Source organism: Caretta caretta, chromosome 2 (genome assembly GCF_965140235.1).
Source record: "Caretta caretta isolate rCarCar2 chromosome 2, rCarCar1.hap1, whole genome shotgun sequence".
Classification (NCBI taxonomy): domain Eukaryota; kingdom Metazoa; phylum Chordata; order Testudines; family Cheloniidae; genus Caretta; species Caretta caretta.
The window spans coordinates 231,057,647-231,079,006 of NC_134207.1; the positions used below are offsets into that span (position 1 = coordinate 231,057,647).

The 21,360-nt window shown below is 40.1% G+C and overlaps 1 protein-coding gene across 9 annotated transcripts in view; it reads left to right on the forward strand.

Moving 5' to 3' along the window:
- The window catches only part of CACNB2 (calcium voltage-gated channel auxiliary subunit beta 2), a 444,228-nt gene that overhangs the window by 332,649 nt on the left and 90,219 nt on the right, over positions 1 to 21,360 (forward strand). For all 9 annotated transcript variants that reach the window (XM_048837994.2, XM_075125898.1, XM_048837988.2 and 6 more), the window contains 2 exons: positions 10,129 to 10,251; positions 14,852 to 14,988. In XM_048837994.2, the coding sequence (XP_048693951.1) occupies positions 10,129 to 10,251; positions 14,852 to 14,988 (260 nt within the window). The remainder of the gene's footprint in view (positions 1 to 10,128; positions 10,252 to 14,851; positions 14,989 to 21,360) is intronic.

Below are 21,360 nucleotides of genomic sequence, written 5' to 3' on the forward strand. Positions count from 1 at the left end.
CATAGGGACACTATTCAAAGAAGAGGAAGAAATGGTTACTTACCCTATGCAGTAACTGTGGTTCTTCAAGATGTGTGTCCCTATGAGTTCTCCACTACCAACCCTCCTTCTGCTCTGGAGTTCTCTGGAATAGGGCTTTGCAATAGAGAAAGAACTGAGGGCAGTTTGCATGCACAGTGCTATATAACAATGGCACAGGGCACAAAGCTGACTGGCACACATGTGTGGGCCAAACAGATAGTGCTATGAGAAATCTCTGATGAAAGATGCAAGGGGCACAAGTGCACTTTGAGTGGAGTACCCATAGGGAGACACATCTCAAAGAACCACAGTTATTGCACGTTTTTCTTTTTACTTCTACTGCTGCAAAGCAACCAGTTCATGTCAATTGCCTCTCAGCTAGACAATAAAGGAGAAGATGTATGAGTGTTTTTAAATTCATCAGTATCATTGAAAAACTGTCTTCTAGGATATCACGTTGTAATCCAATACTTCATATTAAATAGTGGATGTAATTACGATGCATCACTTTCCTTTTGTTAGTGTTTATAGCCTCCTCTTTCTTCACTGGGCTCTTGATCCAAGTCCTTTAGTTTCCTTCAATAGGAATTAAATCAGACCCTAAATTATCAGACAATTGTAGATCCTCTACCATCGATCTTCTCATGGGGAAAAGTCTAGACCAGGAAGAATATACTTTTTATTTTGACATAGCTGATCTGTTTTAAATCCTCCTTCATGGTGGTCTATGCCCTCCAACTGCTGTCTTCCTTGCTGATGCTACATCTTTGATGCAGCTTTTGTGGTGGTACAAAAGACAAACAGCAAGTTCTGCTGATGGTTAATCAAGAGCCAGAAATCCTTTTGATATTCCAGGACAGTGGTTCTCAACCTTTCCAGACTACTGTACCCCTTTCAGGAGTATGATTTGTCTTGTATACCCCCAAGTTTCACCTCACTTAAAAACTACTTGCTTACAAAATCAGATATAAAAATTCAAAAGTGTCACAGCACATTATTACTGAAAAATTGCTTACTTTCTAATTTTTATCATATAATTATACAATAAATCAAGTTGAATATAAATATTGTACTTACATTTCAATTTATAGTACATAGAGCAGTATAAACAAGTTATAGTCTGTATGAAATTTTAGTTTGTACTGACTTCGCTAGTGCTTTTGCTGTAGCCTGTTGTAAAACTAGGCAAATATCTAGATGAGTTGATGTACTTCTTGGAAAACCTGCGTATCATCGGGGGTACATGTACCTTGGTTGAGAACCACTGTTCCTGGGTATTAGTCAGTTAAATATTAAGAGTGAAATCCAGGCACCATTAAAGGGCCTGATTTTGCCACCCTTGCTTACACTGAGTAAAGACTTACTCTGTGGCTAGTCCCCTTGATCTCAATGGACTGCTTTCTGAAGAAGATGCTACTTAGCATGAGCAAGCGTGACAGAATCAGGCCATAAATTGACTTATGCAGAAGTTCTCACAATGAACAAGCAGGAATCAACAGGAAAATGTTCACATGCTACATATGCTGTCCTAGTATTAGTGATGGGGGGTGTTTCTATTAATTAAGGAAAGAGACCATTTTTCTTTTTATAGTTTTTTTCAGAACCGTATCTTAGATAATTAGTGTTTATAACTCTAACATATTATTGATGTTTCAAAAAAGGAAATATTCTCACATCTTAGACAATACCTTGTAAAACTGATTCGATAGTTACAAGTGGCTATTTCAACAAGCATATTGGGTTTTAAGAAACAGACTGATATTTGTTTGCGTTTCATTCCAAACTGATCCTTGAGTGCTGAGGGCTCATCTTAAATTCCTTTTTCTTTTGTGACAGACAAAGGAATGCAAAAGATATGTTTAATGATTTTATTGTTGTATGATTGTCAAGTTAATTAGTGATTTCTGGCAGCTTGTTGACAGAGAAGAAAAAAGAGAAAAAAAGGCACATGAACTAGGGTGCTGTACATAATTCTTAAAATGCTCACCATCAGAAAAGGCATATGTATTTATATATTAGCCCTTTGCTGTTGAATATCTCTTCCTATGTTTGTCCCTTTTGGAATCAGATTCCTTCAAAAGATCAACAGGTTCCATTCTGTAGAGTGTAAAGGATATAGACTGGGAATGATATAAGCTATATTGGATATAGCAATTCAGACTTATTCCAGGAAAGAAAAGTTAAACAAATAAACTGGGTTAGTCTCCAGTCATTTCACAGTACTTTCTGGGGCATGTGGCCTTGAAAGACCAGTAGTTGAAAGTACAATTTTAGTTTTATATCATTAGCTGTGATTGAAAGAATAACTGAGGAACATTTTGGATTCTTCGAATCTACCATTTTAAAAGTTGGCACATTTAGGTCAAATTGGAGTGACATGGAAAAAAACAGGTGTTAGGTAGTTCTGACCCTACACCTGGTTTTTTTCCATCTCCAATTTGACCTAAACGTGCCAACTTTTAAAATGGTAGATTCGAAGAATCCAAAGTGTTCCTCAGTTATTAGCAGAATTGCTACTTGGAAGGTGCAGGGCAACAAAAGAATCATACAGACAAGTAGAGCTACAGAAAGAGAGATAAGGATTGAGAAGGTGGGCTGGTAGGAATTAATGCAATAAGAGGCCTGAATTAGTCATCTGAGTTATAAAAATGGATCATGAAAGTGCAAAAGATCAGAATTTCATAGTGGTTTTGTGCACTTCTTTGAACACATGCCTGTTTTCAAATCTCATAGGCATACTTCTTGTTTGACTTTTACATTGAATCCAGTGAAGCAAGTGCAAGTTACATAAAAAACTTTTTACCGTTTAAGTGAAACCTGAAGTTTCAACCAATTATTTTCACACCTACTCATGCATAACTTCACAACTTCCTTTTACAATATAGGGAAAGACAGTGGAATCTCTTTACCCTAGCTGTCTTGTCCCCACATTTGGACTTGTCATCCCAAGTCAACTAGTTGGAATATTTCCAAATATCTGATAAGGAGAAATAATACCTAAATGATAGAGTAAAAGGGAATATCGTTTGCTAGTCTTTCACTCCATGTGGCTGGTTCAACCACAAGAGTGAGGAAGTGATTATACAAGAGTTGATGCATTATTCATTTGTTGCTATTGTGGAAGGTTGTAATTTGCTTTAACAGCCGAATGAACTATTTTGGGCAACTGTTGCAACTACTTTCACATACTGTTGGCATGAGTAAGGAAGAACTGCTACTGGTATGGGTAAGAGGAATGCTGATACTGTCCCTAGATGGTAAATTCTGATCTTCATAGAGTGCTAATGGGTCTGTAAAAATGGGCTACATATTCTTGTCTTTGGCTAAGGTCCCATCATTTGTGAGGTCTGTTCCAAAGAAAATGTAAGTTAGTTTCACAATGAATATGAGTACATGCCAATAGGCTGTGTTATCTAGACTGTATTTTCAACATACCCCATGTGGCTTTGTGTTATAGCCTCATGAAAATGACTAATATGAGGATCATGCTCAAATAATCATTCACCGTCTTCACTCGGATGATTGAAATAGCTAATTTTTAAAACTTCAAACTTGGCATACAGCTACGTCTTCTATGATTTATAGTCACTTTGTGAAGTTTGGGGGAAAATGTGTCAAGAAATTATTAAGCGTTAGGTATCATAACCCTTAACTATGTTGAGTAGTACTTCTTCAAGCAGCCTGATAGTAATCATTTTCCTTACCAGTTCAAGTATGCACATATTTAAGTGGTACCAATTTCAGCCTTCCAATGACTGTACACATCCAGGCAGCAACTGCTGGTTTCCCATTTATTGTAAAGGTAGCATCAGGAGGAGTCCAGCAGAGGCCTTTCTTTGAGCCCCAGTATGCACAAATTTTGCTTTAATTATTGAGTCTAATGATCTCACTTTAACTCCTACTATACATATGCATCATTATACTGCACATTGACATAAATCCCAACCGATGACCCCACTTCCTATATTTACTGCCAGCGGAACTCCCTATTAAAACCCAGCTATAGAAACAATCCTGGCACCCCATCCCCGTAAAGAAGCTCACGGTTTCGTCCTTCCAACTGCAAAACTCTTTCCAGGATGCCCATTTAGATAAGTTGTGCTATTGCAGTTACATTAAGATCACATAAAGGTGCCATTTTTTTCCTTTGGAAAATTAAATTTTAAAATTCTACATTATTGCAACAGTACGACTGAGATCTTAAACGTACAAGACTCTCTCACAAAACTAAGTGATCGGGCAACAAAATGGCAAATGAAATTTAATGTGAATAAATATAAAGTAATGCACATTGGAAAAAATAACCCCAGCTATACATACAATATGATGGGGGGCTAATTTAGCTACAACTAATCAGGAAAAAGATCTTGGAGCCATCATGGATAGTTCTCTGAAGACGTCCACGCAGTGTGCAGCGGCAGTCAAATGGGATATTAGGAATCATTAAAAAAGGGATAGAGAATAAGACGGAGAATATCTTATTGCCCTTATGTAAATCCATGGTACGCCCACATCTTGAATACTGCATACAGATGTGGTCCCCTCCTCTCAAAAAAGATATAGTGGCATTAGAAAAGGTTCAGAGAAGGGCAACTAAAATGATTAGGGGGCTGGAACAGGTCCCATATGAGGCGAGATTAAAGAGGCTAGGACTTTTCAGCTTGGAAAAGAGGAGACTAAGGGGGGATATGATAGAGGTATATAAAATCATGAGTGGTGTGGAGAAAGTGAATAAGGAAAAGTTATTTACTTGTTCCCATAGTATAAGAACTAGGGGCCACCAAATGAAATTAATGGGCAACAGGTTTAAAACAAATAAAAGGAAGTTCTTCTTCACTCAGCGCACAGTCAACCTGTGGAACTCCTTGCCCGAGGAGATTCTGAAGGCTAGGACTATAACAGGGTTTAAAAGAGAACTGGATAAATGCATGGAGGTTAAGTCCATTAATGGCTATTAGCCAGGATAGGTAAGGAATGGAATCCTTAGCCTCTGTTTGTCAGAGGGTGGAGATGATTGGCGGGAGAGAGATCACTTGATCATTACCTGTTAGGTTCACTCCCTCTGGGGCACCTGGCATTAGCCACTGTCGGTAGACAGGATACTGGGCTGGATGGACCTTTGGTCTGACCGAGTATGGCTGTTCTTATGTTCTAAGACCTGAAATAAAGTTTCCATGGTAACTCTGCTACTTTGAACTTTTACATTTTAATTTACAAATAATTGAAAATACTACATAAGCACAGTACAGTCCCCCTAATTGCCACTTTGCTGATGTGCAAACCAGTAATTCTCACAAAAAGAAACATCTGTTTTACTCCACTTCTCAGCAAAGATACCATAGCTAAGGCCTGCAGTGAAGCATTATATTACTGAGACTCCATTACTCTTGCAAACATCATGTACCCCACAGCCTATGCAGCACATTAGGCCTACATTAAGCAGCAGAGACCCTTCTCCCCCTTAAAAAGAAAAGGCACCTTAGAGACTAACCAATTTATTTGAGCATGAGCTTTCGTGAGCTACAGCTCACTTCATCGGATGCATACCGTGGAAACTGCAGCAGACTTTATATACACACAGAGAATATGAAACAATACCTCCTCCCACCCCACTGTCCTGCTGGTAATAGCTTATCTAAAGTGATCATCAAGTTGGGCCATTTCCAGCACAAATCCAGGTTTTCTCACCCTCCACCCCCCCACACAAATTCACTCTCCTGCTGGTGATAGCCCATCCAAAGTGACAACTCTCCACACAATGTGCATGACAATCAAGTTGGGCCATTTCCTGCACAAATCCAGGTTCTCTCACCCCCCCACTCCCCTCCCAAAAACCACACACACAAACTCACTATCCCGCTGGCAATAGCTCATCCAAAGTGACCACTCTCCCCACAATGCGCATGATAATCAAGGTGGGCCACCCCCAGCACAAATCCAGGCCTTCTCCCCCTTATGGCCCACCTCCCTTTCCAATCCAAACAACATAGAATAATATCTATACCAAGTATTGTTTATTTATTTTTATATTAAATCCTATTATTTTATACTGCTGCAATGCCAGTACTAATACGTAAAGCGATAGTACAATATGGCAGGGAAAACCTGGATATGGCACTAGGGGCTTTTTGGTATCCAGGTAAAAGTATCAGGTGATTTTGGTTTCAGGCAGCTGACGCTTGTGCTGTGGGGTTAGGATGCTTTGCCTTTTTTCCCTTCTCTTTTTTGGGCAGAGACAGTGGTATCTTTGTACTTGGGATGCAGTGTGTTGAATTGTTCATCCATCACCCTAGCAACACTTTACAGCAATTAGCTACTCGCTTTAACTTACCCCAATTCTTGTCTCCAAATCTAGAAGTGTCTATAAGTCATATTTACTTTGTGCTTCTGCTAAAACAATCAGCAGTGAGATAGTTAATGCTGACATTGAAACTGTCACACAGATGTGTTAATACTCTATTAAGATGGATAGGGCATCAGTTATCTCCAGTTCACACTTTGAAACTATTTTAGCAACTAGGAGGACTAGGGAGTTTGAGGCAGATCTGCAGCACTAAGGGAACAGAGAGCTGGCCTATCAGGGCTTTTGGGGACTCCTGATATCAGGGGAATTTCTGAGTGGCCCAAAACCATGGTCTGGAGCAGCAGGAGGTGGACTCCAATGTACCCTGCGCTACAAGGATTCTAAGCCAGCAGAACAGGCCCTAGGAGACTGCTGTAGGTGGCATAATTTAGGCTGTTCTAAATTATTCAGGGCTCTGGTTAGGGCTCTGGTTGGGTCAAGGATCAAGGCAGAATCACCCTGGGTCTTGCAACAAGCATAGTTTGACCTGACCCCAAGGATCTGGCTCTTTTTCCCTCCCCTTTTTAGATTAAAGCTTAGATTTTGGATAATAATTTGGAGGAATTTAAATGAAACCCACAATTATTATTTAGTGAATTACACAGCAGCCTACAGACCATCTATAAGTAAACTATGCATTATCAAAAATAATCAAAAGTAAGCTGCACCTGTAAAATTAAATAAACTAATTATTTTATTATGCCATTTCTTTGATTGTATATGTTATTTGTTCATTTACTTACAAAATCAGAAAAGTCTATACTCTGTGTTGAATTATACTTCTGTGGGAATTCTGCACCAAAAAAAAAATTCTGCAAAATTCTGCATATTTTATTTGTAAAAATAATGCAACACAATCCTGCTGGTTTCAATTATTTAGATAATTTATTTAAACTACAATGCAATGAATGGCGAATGGGAGTGGGGAGCATTGGAGGAAATCCCTAAACCTCCTTTGTCTAATAGTAATGTAGCTAAGTTTGGTCCTTTATTTCTAGTTGTTAGTCAACAAATATATGCAGCCATATGTTCAGTGTTACATCATAGGCAACAGAAGAGCAAGTGAGGGCTGGGGAATAAATTCACGATTTATATTGGCTCCTGACCATCTCCAGAAAGGTCAGTAGCAAACAGTTCATGGAGCACATTTTGATAGGAAACTTTTTCAGTCCAAAAATTTAGACCAGTTCTAATCACTAAAGCACTATAAGCATTTATAAGGCCATACTGTCCTTTTCGCCAGTCTGGCAATGTAAAGGAGCCTTAAAACTTTTACACCTATTTTATACTCCTGGGGGAATTCACAAAGACAATGGGAACAACTCTCTAAGCAGGCAGGCTGATACATTCTGCTCTACCTGAAGGGACAGAGCCTGTCCCAAGCCTAAGCTCTGCCCCTCCATGCCAAGCATGCAACAATAGCAAGCGAGAAGGACAGAGTGTCTGTGTGTGTCTCTCTCTCTCGCATGCATGACTGCCCAGCCCCCCGTCCTATGATTTTCGTCTCTACTGGCTGGTCCGGATCCCTGAAATGACCTGCCTATGCTGTCAGGGAGGGATGTGTGACTGCTCTTGCAGCTTCCCTTTGCTTCCCCATCAGAAGTCATTTTTCTGTGGAGAAGCAAAGAAAACTGTGGGGTACATGAATTCTGCACACATGCAGGGACACAGAACTCCCCCAGGAGTAGTCATTAACACGAATGAGTTTCTACTACCTGGATAATGTTTGCTTTAACATTGCTTTGGGAATCCACATTTTTTACTTTCATGACTTGGGTTTTTAAAATGTGTACATTAATGTTGCATTTACATAGGTTTTCTTACATTTAATTGTTTGTTAACAATGGTTGTTATATTTTGTCACTTAGTCTCACTGTACCACTAACCTTAAAGTATGGTTTTACTCTGGGAAGTGACTAGTAAAGTTGGCACCTTCTTACTCAACAGATGTGCTCTCTAGGCCTGATCCTGTACCATTGACTTAAATGAGCTGTGATACAGCATGGCCAGAGGGCATCAGGAGTGTGATAGAGGGGATATATGTAAGCCCCAGGATGATGAGAGCCTTATTCCCTGTAGAGGGAAGAGAGGTTGTTATAGATTAATTAGAGCACCTGAAGTCAGTCACCTGATAAAAAAACCCCTGCTTCAATCAGACAGTTGGAGCAGAGTGGTTTGGTGTTGGAGCAGAGAGCAGTTTGAAGGAGAGCAGAGTTTGGATAAGTGCTGTGGCAGGCCAGAAGACCAAGACCCTAAGTGGCGGCCAGTACATTCCTCGGCCTGCGCTGCTTCCGGCAGCTCCCATTGGCCTGGAGCAGCGAACTGCGGCCACTGGGAGCCGCGATTGGCCGAACCTGCGGACGCGGCAGGCAAACAAACTGGCCCGGCCCGCCAGGGGCTTTCCCTGCACAGGCAGTGGAACAAGTTTGGGAACCACTGCCCTAGGTAAAGGGAAACCCGGCTTGTGCAGAGCAGAGGGACTCCACATACACAAGGGGTTGGGAGAAACCTGGCCCAAGCAGAGAGAGTGCAGGAAGCCCCACAAACTGAAGGGCCGGAGGGGGAAGTAGCTCAGGGGAAGGAATCGCTAGTTCAAGTGGTTTGCCGCTATCCCTAGGGCCCCTGGGTTGGGAACCAGAGTAGAGGGCGGGCCCGAGTCCCTCCCTCTCCACTCCCCTTCTTTGGGATACTAGTGGGACAGTTAATACCCCAGATCAGGGGCGAGAAACGGCTCCCTGAACCCTCCCCCCGCACAAGAAGAGAAAGTGCAGGACTCATCATAGCAGTGCCGGCAATTTGCCACAGAGCATAGAATCAAACCCTCTTTGCATATTTAAGGGCATTTCATCTCAAAAATATTTTAATGCATAATATTATACATAAGCATAACGCATAATAGCGTAAGTGTAGACTGCAGATCTGCTCACTTTAAAATAAGTTTTCTCTAGTATTTTCTCCTTTTTGCACTGCAAAGCCAACACAGCTATGAGAGAGTTCCAACTGCAATCAACTTCTGATCATGGTTAAATTTGCAACCCTCTTGTAAGTGAGGGCAGAACTAGACTGAAGAATGTTTTAGTGGTGTTAATGCATTAGCTAAAATGAACTTTGAGATCCAGAGTGAGTCTGCAGTACTAGTGGCTAAAAATACATCCTTTCATTCATAAAATGAGAAAATATGTAACAATTGAGATAAAATAAACATGGAACTTCAGAATGCTGTTTTTATACAGGTACTTTTCAGTGTAGGAAACACTTTAAGCTACTTTAAGCACCAAGAGAAGAGTGCTGGGCTATTTAATAGATGGAAAAGTCTTGGGGTCATGTAATTCTCAATGTAATACCGTGATGGTGAGCTTTTAAGTACCTAATGTATGCTGTAAATGGACATTTTGACCTAAGATTTCAGTAGCGACAAGCTACTTCAGGTGCTTCAGTTTCTGGATGCCCAAAATCACTAGTCATTTTAGAAAATTCAAATTATATTTCTGCATGAACATTACTAACGATTCTATTGCTTTGAAACTGAATGTCAGCTGTTTTTCTCAAGTGAAATTGTTAGAATATACCTGTTATAGTCACATTGTGAACAAAAAATATTTTGAGTAGAGCAGTTCTTATATTTCATAAGTTTTATGGCATGTGGTTTTTGCTGTGTTAATTGGGAGAATTAACTTCCAGGAAGATATATCAATATCTCTATATCTGACTCTATAGGATTGAGAAAGAAAATGTTCAAAATCTGCTTACCTTTTACCCTGCAGACAAAACCTGTTGCATTTGCAGTCCGGACAAATGTCGGCTATAGTGCAGGACATGATGATGATGTCCCAGTTCCAGGCATGGCCATCTCATTTGAAGCAAAAGATTTTCTCCATGTTAAAGAAGTAAGTAAAACTTGCAGCTGTTTTCACTATTTTATTAATAATAATAACAATAATAGCCCTTAACATCAACATAGCACTTTACATTTTCAAAGCACTGTACAAATATTACCAAAATGGAACAATGCAACAGGATTTATAGCTTCCTGGAAATATTGTGCTCATTGTATATGATCTCTTGCACATTCTGTTTTCAAGTGCATAACATTTGAAAAGAAAATGATGATGTTCTCTGATGATTGTATCACTTTTGTTGGCTTTAAAACAAATCTAGTTCTGCAATCTGCACGTTCAATTATGTAATCTCTGCAGGGATTCACTGTCCTCACACTATAGGGATTGGTTCTGATTTAGCAGCCAACAGTTACTTCTCTCTAATGCTTGTGAAAAAATTCCTTGGCCCTATTTTTTTTTCCTGGAGTACCTTCATTGATTTCAGTTAATTATATTATATCATAGATAGCATTTAAATATATAGTTATAAGAAATTAGACAGTAAATAAACAATGTAATAACTATCAATATGCTTATGCTAGCCTCCCAAGTGACTATCTAATCACGTTGTCTGTGCCATTGGTCTATCCTTTCTCCCAATCAGTTTTTGGAAAACTTTTACACAGGCACAAAGGAAGTTTCATACCCACAAATCTTCCTTCTTTCTCCCTTTCTTGCAAGAAAAAAATGTGGAAGGTCAACATCTGAAGTAAATAATTTTAAAACTTTCTCTGGGAAGCCACCTGGTACAGGCTTCTGTTGCTCTCTTCTGAATCTATTTCCTGAATCTAAGTCCCCAGCTCCCTGGCAGTGTGCCCCAGGGTGTTTTTGCCCCAAGGTGATCTTCCCAAGAGCCCCCAAAATTGGACACTTGTGACAGGGCACAACAATTCCTATTACTCACTGGTGCAGTAGTCTTAATAAACAAATTTCTGTTTATTGAGGCTGCAGGATAGCAGTAAATGGGAGGTGTTTATGCACTGTTGTTATTGTATAATGATTTTTTGTCCAGGCTAGTTGTAAGCATAACTGCTATGCTTTTGCAAAATTGCTTCTTTTCTCTCATGGTTGACTGCTGAAGTGATCTGCCTCCTGTGAAATTGTCATTAACTGTGGAAGAGGCAGAAAAGCTGGGAGTCAGCATAAAAATGATTGGAACAATTCATCTGTACATGTGTAAAAACATCTCGAGCTTCTTTGAAATCATCCGAATTTCACTCTTGCGGAGAGACAAGGAATTCAGTTGTTGTTATTAATGGTAGTATCTATGAGGAGGGTAGGTGCTTTTCCCAGCATTCATGGAACAGTCATCCCCAAAGGAATTCTCAATGGATAGACAGAAAGCTAGACAGAGATTAGGGAAAGGGAACAATAAATAGAGATTTTAGTCCATTTTACATTGGTGATTAATGATTAATTTTCCCGTGAAACATGAAACACAAATAAAAGGGAATAATTCAGATTCAAAGGGTGCACGATGAAGAAAAAAATCTTGTCTGAAATCCTCTATAATTTATCCTATGTAATATCTTCAGTGACACAAAGGGATTTGCATTAAGAATTTTGAGGAACAGAATCATGGCAACACTTCAGCATTTTTCACATACACCCACAAAATGGGATTGTAACTAATACTGTCATACAAAACTGCAATTTCAGTTTTAATTGACTTCACATGTGGACAGAGTTGGCACCGGGGTTTGTTGCAGGGTTTGGTTCCTGGGTTGGTGTTTTTGTTGTGTGGTGTGTAGTTGCTGGTGAGTATTTGCTTCCGGTTGGGGGCTGTCTGAAAGCGAGGACTGGCCTGTCTCCCAAGGTCTGTGAGAGTGAGGGATCGCCCTTCAGGATAGGTTGTAGATCCTTGATGATGCATTGGAGAGGTTTTAGTTGGGGTCTGTAGGTGATGGCTAGTGGTGTTCTGTTACTTTCTTCGTTGGGCCTGTCTTGTAGTAAGTGACTTCTGGGTACCCTTCTGGCTCTGTCAATCTGTTCCTTCACTTCAGCAGGTGGGTATAGCAGTTGTAAGAATGCTTGATAGAAATCCTGTAGATGTTTGTCTCTGTCTGAGGGATTGGAGCAAATGCAGTTGTATCTTAGAGCTTGATGTAGACAATGGATCATGTGATGTGGTCTGGATGAAAGCTGGAGGCATGTAGGTAAGTATAGCAGTCAGTTGGTTTCCAGTATAGGGTGGTGTTTATGTGACCATCGCTTATTAGCACTGTAGTGTCTAGGAAGTGGACCTCTTGCGTGGACTGGTTCAGACTGAGATTGATGGTGGAGTGGAAATTGTTGAAATCCTGGTGGAATTCCTCAAGGGCCTCCTTCCCATGGGTGCACATGATAAAGATGTCATCAGTGTAGCGGAAGTAGAGTAGGGGCGTTAGGGGATGAGAGCTGAGGAAGCGTTGTTCTAAGTCAGCCATAAAAATATTGGCATACTGTGGGGCTATGCGGGTACTCATAGCAGTCCCGCTGACTACTGGTCCTGTCTCTGAGGAGTGATTAGTATCTATTGCTCCTGAGTAAGGAAGAAGAACCCAATCGGAAATTAACCTCTCCAGTGGTACAATTCTCTACATTGAATTAGTAACAAATTTCCTCTCTACCAACCTCAGCTTGAATTCTGTAAATATGATATAAGGTGAGGTAAAGTACACCCTTCTATACCAAAAACCACCCATATAGTCACTCTTTGGTTAGTGGGTGGTGTTTCAGTGCTTTCATGTCTGGTCAGGATTCCCCCAAAGAAGTTGACTTTAATTCCTGTTAGTGTTTTATTCAGTACTCTGCCAGGGTTGCTGATTCAGTGCCCTTTCTGGCCACACCCCTTTGGCCAGTGCTGTTTGCTTTTACAGTGACCTCTTATAGTCTCTCACACCTTTGCACTGCCACAGACAGGACCCATATCCTGCTGCCAAGGCCTTCTACTCGTGTTTGTAATATTGAAGTAATTTTAGCATGTTGTTATTGGTCACAATGTTATAAAGTCCCTTTTTAAAATTCTGTTACAGTATTTGACTGTGATACATTGCAGCAGTGAATTCTTTGGGCTGATTGTCCACTGACTTCTGTGTGAAGAAACATTTTCTAAAAATATTCATTGCCCTTCTGTGGCTCTTTCCTATCTCTACCACAGGAAGATATCACTATATCATATTGTCTTTAAAGAGTTAATCTTTGGCAGGAAGTTCACGTTTGAAGTTACTGTGCATCCTACAAAGATACTATACAGACCCTTACTTCCTGTTGATTCACCTGTTCTCTCATTCACAAAGACAGGAGCCAGTGGCATGAATGCAGCATCATGCAGTCAGGCTAATTACAGAGCATCAAACTTGTGTTTACTTGCTAGTTAAATAAGTTAACTTAAAATTTGTCTCATGCATCACAAAAATTCCACAGAAGTGACCAAAATTGAACACAGTACTCCAAATAACAGTGTGTGTCATTGTTCCATTCCCATTATATTCTGAATTACCTTTATTTCCTTTTTAAAGGTACCCAGGCATACTGTTTGCTCTTCTAACTCCTGCACATTGGTTAATATTATATTGAATTACATTTTGTCTCATATGCACCAAAACATCAAAATCAGTCAATTAACTTTGTATTAGATAAAGAAAATTCAGTCCAAAATAAACTCATACATTCTGTTCATAAATGATCAAAAACACCTGATAGCATGTGCACACGATTCCCAGAAAGCTGAACATGGGACCTATCCAATGCTGGAACAAAGTTAGTCTAATGGGTGAGGGATAAAAAGTAACAGCTCTTCTTTGCCAAGCTGTGTGGTAGTGGAAGCTGATATGAATGAAGCGTGGCTCTAACTGATCTGTTCACTGTTACATGTATGCATAAAGTGACATTCTGTTAACTGGGATGTCTTGTGTGCTAAACCTACTTTGTAACTTTTCCATTCATACAAAAATATCATAAAATATTTCTCAATTTTTGTCTGTTCATGTGGATGTGGATATGTTACAGTTCATTAGAATATACCATACAGATAAATCAGGAATAAGGACGGGGGGGGGGGGGGGCTAGGAATGGCAAAGTCTCAGAGCATATGATGGAGCAGAGGGTGAGTTTTGCAGAGTAGAGTTTTATATGCCAAGTAAAGAGTTGGAAGTCATGGGCTATGTCCAGGAAAAATAAGCCTCAAGAGACAGGCTTTGAAGTGTTAGGAAGTTGCGGGGGCGTTACAGATGGTAGGAGCAGAATGGAAGAGGTATCTATTGTCCACTGTAGAGAGAGACAAGGTGGAAGAAAAGGAGGAATGCTGGTATTTGAAAGCATAGAGAACAACCTGTAAAATGGAAAGGGTTGAATTGGAGAGGTGGAGGGGAACTCAAATTGATGGAGAATCGTGAAGACTAAGAGAGAGAGTTTGTGCATTTTAATTGTTTGCAAGTTATAATTATTCTTAAAAGTATTTCTGAAAATTCCCAGGACTCTTCATAGCCATAATAGTCTAGTGCAGTAACTAACTGGAGAGGAATTATACAAAAAAGAATTGATTGCAAATTGAAAAAAAGAGACTAAAATTAACCAATAATATTATTTTGTAATACATGTATTTTTTTTCATTTCTTTATATCTTTAGAAGTTTAACAATGACTGGTGGATAGGACGGTTGGTAAAAGAAGGCTGTGAAATAGGATTCATACCAAGTCCAGTCAAATTAGAAAACATGAGGATACAGCATGAACAAAGGGCAAAGCAAGGAAAATTCTACTCCAGGTAATAAAAATAAAGGCAAATTTTAAAATATCTTTGACTGTGATGTATAATTTAGGAATCATAACTGTAGATTCAAGGCATCCAATATTTCTTTATTGTTTTCTCTTTAGTTAATATAATTGTTAACTCTGAAAATTTTGAATTAATTAAGGAATACTGTCACAAAATAATAGTTTTAGTGGTCTGGTTTCACTGCTACTGTTAAGAAAAAGCAGGGAATATTGGTCTAAATGAGGACAATGTGCCACTCTCGTTTCAAAGCGATAGAGTTATGCATTAGCCACACAGTAATTCTAACTAGTCTGTGTCAGCATTTCCAGTGTGAATCCTTAATTTCAGGGGTGTTCAAGTCATGTAAAGATATCACTGGTGCTGAATTTTAGCTATCAAGGTCTTAACCTAAAAGTTCACAAAATGTTTTAAAATATGAGTTCATCCAAAACTCATTCTGTACTTTAGCTTTCCTTAAAAGTTAATGGGGACTCTTGAAATACATAAAATAGATAAACATGGGCAAACAAACTATGACCTGAAACAATTAAAATATTCAATTAATATGAATCTCATATATTTAAGGAAAATTGTTGTTATGGTGTGAGTTAAAAATATTATCAGCCTTAACTTTGCATGTTTGATTTTCAGAGATGAGTTTCACAATTGTGTGAATCCAATTTGTATGCACATATACAGTTGTGTGTGCAAACTGGGTACTTGCACATAGATAGGGCCAACAAGATACCTAACTGTGCACATATATCACCACTGCAAATGCAAATTGGTATCTGTGTATGCAAATTTGGTGTGCAAAAGTGCAGTTTACTTACAATTGAAAATCAGACTCTCTGAATTTCTTAGCATTTTGTAATTTGTTTTCACAGCTTTATAGCTATTTCCAACACTAGTTTAGTTTAGAATTCACAGAGAATGGTGAGATAGACTTATGAACTGAAAGCAGAATCTGCACTTCTGGAAATACCTTTTTCTCAAGGAAAATGCTTTCCTATCTCAGACTATACATACTTGTCCGCCTAACAAAATGTTTTTTTCTCTGTCAGTACAACTTTTACAGTACATCTTATATTGGATGTTGTGTGCCTATTATCACTGAGGTCTGACTATGTGTTCAGCATTGCCTAAAATTAAACATACAGTATCTCCAAGTATACCTCAGTATCAAGATGCCGTAAGGATACACTATCTACTATAGTATATCTAGTGCAGTGTTTATCCTCATAAGTATGTCAACAAATTTCGTGGCAAATACCACTCATCCCTTCTCTCGTATAAAGGGCTCTAATTGCAGTAAAACGTGTGTGTTTTCACTATTTGTGGGTGGGTTTGCAGAGAGCATGGATGGAAGCTGAATGTCACGGACGCCCTTTGTGCTCTGTTTTAAAGGGAAGCATTGCTGAGGATCAGGAATGCTGTGAGAGCACAGGCAACTGTAGACCTAAGGTAGCAGCAGTGGCCATGGAATAACTATTGTGTAACTCCACAGTCTTGCGTGGGGAGAATTCATTTCCCTCAAAACCACATAGAGCTCTTCAGCACACCAGCCTGGTGTTGACCAAAGCATTTGTCTCTTCCTGATTTTAAAGCTCTTCATTCTCCTGAAGTTCTGGCTGACATTGCTGCTATCTTAGATTGGTATACTTATTTTATTCTTCATATAGGAAAAAAAATACCAGTGATAAATTCAGTCTCTTATAAGAGGACACGGCATTCATATTTGCAATGGAAATGTAACCTTTTTCACCTACATTTTCAGATGCAGGTTAAAAAGTTAATGGGAGTCAAATGGCTAAAATACCATATGGTTCTCAGGAAATGTCAGGATTTAAATATAAAAACTAGCCTTTATCTGAATCTCACATCGTCTGGAGGCAGCCAATCAATCATGCAGCAAGAGGGAGAATATATAAATAAGGCTCTTCCAGAGGTACATGCTAGAACTGATCATCTCTTTGTAGCTCTGATGTCCCTGGCACATGGCAAATTGGAATTTGCATTGCATGAAGTTCTGTGTGCATTGAACAGCCTCCTCAGTAGACGGTGAACCAACCTACTCAGCTGTTCCAGTGGCCAGTAGCTGCCACTCTTCACTTGTCTTCTCTCTCCAGGCAGAATTTTAAGCTTCTCTCAGATAATGCTGTGTGCCAGTTTTGCAGCTGTTAAATTCAGCTTTGATTGCTTGTTGCATGTACTTTTCAGGTCTAGTAGCAGTAGTAAATTTACCTTGTTACTTTATTTAAATTAAAAAAATATTTCTTGAAAGGGTCTGGCAGCACACCAAGGTTTCAAAGAACCAAGCAGTGGTGATACACTTCTTACTGTTGTCTCTCTTGCCTTTTTCTTGTTATCTTTTAGTTTGGGTCTCATTTTGAGTTTTGTTTTGTTTTGTTACCTTTGCTATCCAGGCATGTTGTCTTGTGTCCATTTTTCTTTTGTAGATACAGAAAATAGTCCTGTGGCTTCAAATATTTCCAGTGAGTGCCTGGTGTACTCAGCATACTGGTTTACATTCCTGTACTTGTGTCATTCACTGTGTTTGTAATGCCTTGGCAAGGATCACTATGCATTTGGATATAGGATCTTCTCCAGGATATCCCCTTCAGCTATCAGATATTAGGGCAAATACCTTGTGTTATGTCTGGCCTTGTGATGCTTGCTTAAATCCAGAGCTAAGGCAGCATGAAAAGCCTCGAAGGAGGAGTCTTAGGCATAATCAGATGTGAGTGTAGTTCTCTCACTGGGCCACAAGCTTGTCTGTCAGAAACTGGCACCAATGTGGCCTGAAAGGTACAGGAGGAGTGCTTCAACATCCTGGGTGTCTTTGGAAGAGAAGGAAATGACCCTCCCGCTGAGGACCTGAACTATCCTGGGTTTTTTTAAATAAGAGGATAGATTAAATTGAGCTGTCTGAGGAGTTTTCAAGGACTCAAAAGTGGATGTTATGGTGTTTTTGGAAATGCATGCCCCGTGGATCTGGAGATAATGCTATCACATCTGGTTCTAGATCAGATTGTGATTAAATGTTTCTGCCAGTTATAGTTTCCATAACGGTACATGTATAAACTACTAAAGAAATTACTGCAGGTTCCATCTTATTCCTGATGGATATACGTAGTACCCATAAAAATCCACAGAGCTAACATACATCCTTCAGAACTCTTCTTGAAACTCTCCTATTCCATGATGTCTACCAACCCCCCCACAAAACAAAACAAAACAACTTAACAGTGACTAAACTCCTGGTCCACTGTCTATCACGTTGATCCATATTTCCTTATTGTTTCCTTGTCTTCCCTGTCTGTCTGTCTCCACCCGTTGTCTCTTGTCTTATACTGAGATTGTAAGCTCTTTGGGGCAGCTTTTTGTATTTTCATTTTGTGTTTGTACCCTAGCACAATGGTGTCCTGGTTCATGCCTAGACCTTACAGGCACTACAGAAATACAAATTAGTAATAACAATAACAACAACAATACAGGGGCCGTGTTAGTCATGGTTCAAATTAAAGCCTTCTATCACCTAAGTGTAGCATGATGTGAACTGGGAAGGGACAATTCAGCAGTCAGCAAGTGTTCAAATGTTGAGCTCAATTCTGATTTCAGTTAAGTCAAGCCAAAGTAAATACAGGCAGAGTTCACTGAGGAAAGTAGAGTCACTCTGGATTTACCTTGGTTTAACTAAAGTCAGGATGCAGTCCATTATAATATGTTTGCAGTACCAAGGCACACTGCCACAGAAGATTCTTAATTATATTACCCCGAGGTTTCCATAGTTTCAGGCCAGACAGTGAGGAAGTGTCTCCTTATATCTGTCTGTCATGCCATCCAAGACTAACTTAATGATGGTTCAAGGACAGTTTGTGACACCGAGGTGGCATATGTAAGTCCTTTGCGCAAATTACAGTGAACATCGATGTGTTCACTTCTGCAGGAGGTGGCTAGATTGTCCTCTAATGGTCAAGTTAGATTTAATTACCTTTCCTGTCTGAGATGGTGGGGGCCAATCCTATGAGTCTGAAAGTTTTGCCATTACCGACCAAGTCTCTGAATTTCATATCTTGATCTCTTTTGTCATGGCTCCTAGAGGGCACAGACTAGTTAGCTAGATAGCTCAGATGAGATTTCTGAATCCCTAGTTTCTCAGGAGGAATCTACCAAAAAGATATACAAATTCAAATGGACCAGTTTTGTGGCTTAGTGTAAAGAGGGGCAAATAAACGCTTTATTTGCTCTACTCAAAAACTGTCTTATCTTCTAACCCCCAGTCTGGGTTAGAGACATCTTCCCTGTGAGAATTCTTAGCTCTGATTTGGGCTTTTCATAAACATGTATAAAGTACATTTGTTTCTGTTCAGACTCTGCTGAATACTGTGCTTGTCACTTAAAACATGACTGTAACCACTTACAGTTTTATTATATCTACTAAATGTGAATGTTTAGAATGGATTGAGAGCAGCTTATCAGAAAGCCTCTTGCATTTTAGTGTTGTAGCCCCGCCCGCAAAGTGCTCAAACCTCCTCCCTGGTGCTTCCTACTTGGCTTCTCCCCAGTCCTCCGATGGAGTGGGTCCTGGGTTCTTTGTCTGATGCTCAGTGCCTCCACCCAAGAGGGCTCCTTACAGTGCCTGAGGGTGTTGTCCCTTGGGAAAATGAATAATGCTGCTGATGACCAAGAAGTATAAAACCCAGTACACAAGAAACAATGAAGTACATCAACCCAAACTCCAGCAATGGAATTCCACACCAAAAAGTAACAGTATTACACAGGGGACTTTATAGGGAGCAGGAAAATACAATCTGAGGAAGGAAAGGGTTAGGGTTAACTAGAAAGTATTCGACACTAACCAACAAATTTTCCACCTCCCAACATACACAGCTCTCCCCAACCCCCAGCTCCCTCCCTGGCACCTTCCCAGGAAAATGATATGCTGAGAGGTTGAGTCCTGAGGTGTGTGCTACAAAGCTGTGAATGTTGGCCAGCGTAAACAAAATGGGTTCCCTTAAGGTGTCTCCACACCTCAGTGGGGCAGAGTCCTCCTCTCCTGGCTCCTACCAGGCTCGCATGCTGCCTGGCCTGGAGTCCTGTGGAGGTCTCAGCTGGCTCTTTTTAGTTGACACTAGATCGGGGCTCTTCCACGCTGGACACAGTCTCCACAGAGCTGGAACTGCCTGACCCATGCAACTTTCCCACTGCAGTTCAAAAAGACTCCCCTTGTGGGGAATGGGAGGTAATCAGAGATTCGCTGAACTGTTCTGCTTCTTACTTTTGCAGCTCCCAGCCAGGAAAATCACCAAAATCAAGCCTGCTTGGTCCTAAAACTGCACCAAAAAAGGGGAGGAGGGGTGGCTGGCAGTGTGAGAGTCATGGTGTCATGATGATGGGGGAGCTGTGTTTATGACACTGGGTGGGGCATAGTTCGGGGGGTGGGGAGTGGGAAGCAGCTCCAGAGTCGAGTGGGATAAAAAACCCAGATGTAACTGCATGAAAACAGTTGCCCAATATCAAAAATAAAAAAGCCCAAAGTCACTTGCTATACACTAGTTTCGCTCACTGTCTCTCTAAGTTAGGCTGGCCCCCTCCCACTGAGTGGCTGAGCAGCCCTAGCTCATCATTTCCCCCATAAACTGCTTGCCCAGATCACACCATGTAAAAAGCCTCTGTATTGGCCTCAGCGGGAGTTTCTACTCCAATCCCTCCCTACCCATGACTCCAAGTGTGCCGGGAAATTGTGTCAGAGGGATCTGGCAGCCATTCCAGTTGAAGTCCCTTGGGTAGGATCACCTACAGCTGACAAACTCTACGTGGGGGTTACAGAGGGTCAGGCTCCAGTTGCTGATCCACTTTATGCTACATTTCTAAACGATAAGCTGGTATTGCAGATCAACCCTTCATTCCCAACAAAGGTAATCTTAAAGTTCTATTTTAATCAGTCAGTTATTCTGCAGATATTATTTTCATGTCCATCTTGGAAAAGTTGTTCTCTACAAGCTTTATGCTGGAGAAAACTAAAGCCCTAAGAAAATGTAGCCATCTTTTTTCTTTTACATAAACATTTAGGAATTGCCTTGGACCATTAGTCCATCTAATCCAGTATCTTGTCTCTGATGCTATTTACTACCAGGTTCTTCAGAAGAAGATGCAAGAAATCCTATACTAAATATTTATGGCACAAACTGCTAATAGGGGAATGTTCTTCCTAATCTCTGTCAATTAGTGGGGTTGTGCCATGAATCATAAACCAGTTATCCAGTTAGTTCTATTTTTCTAGGTAAATAAAATTTGTTTTTTTAATATTGTTACTGAGTGAATCTAGTTTCTATTTGAGGCAAGTGTTTGTTTTGTTAATAATTAACAAGCTTCCAG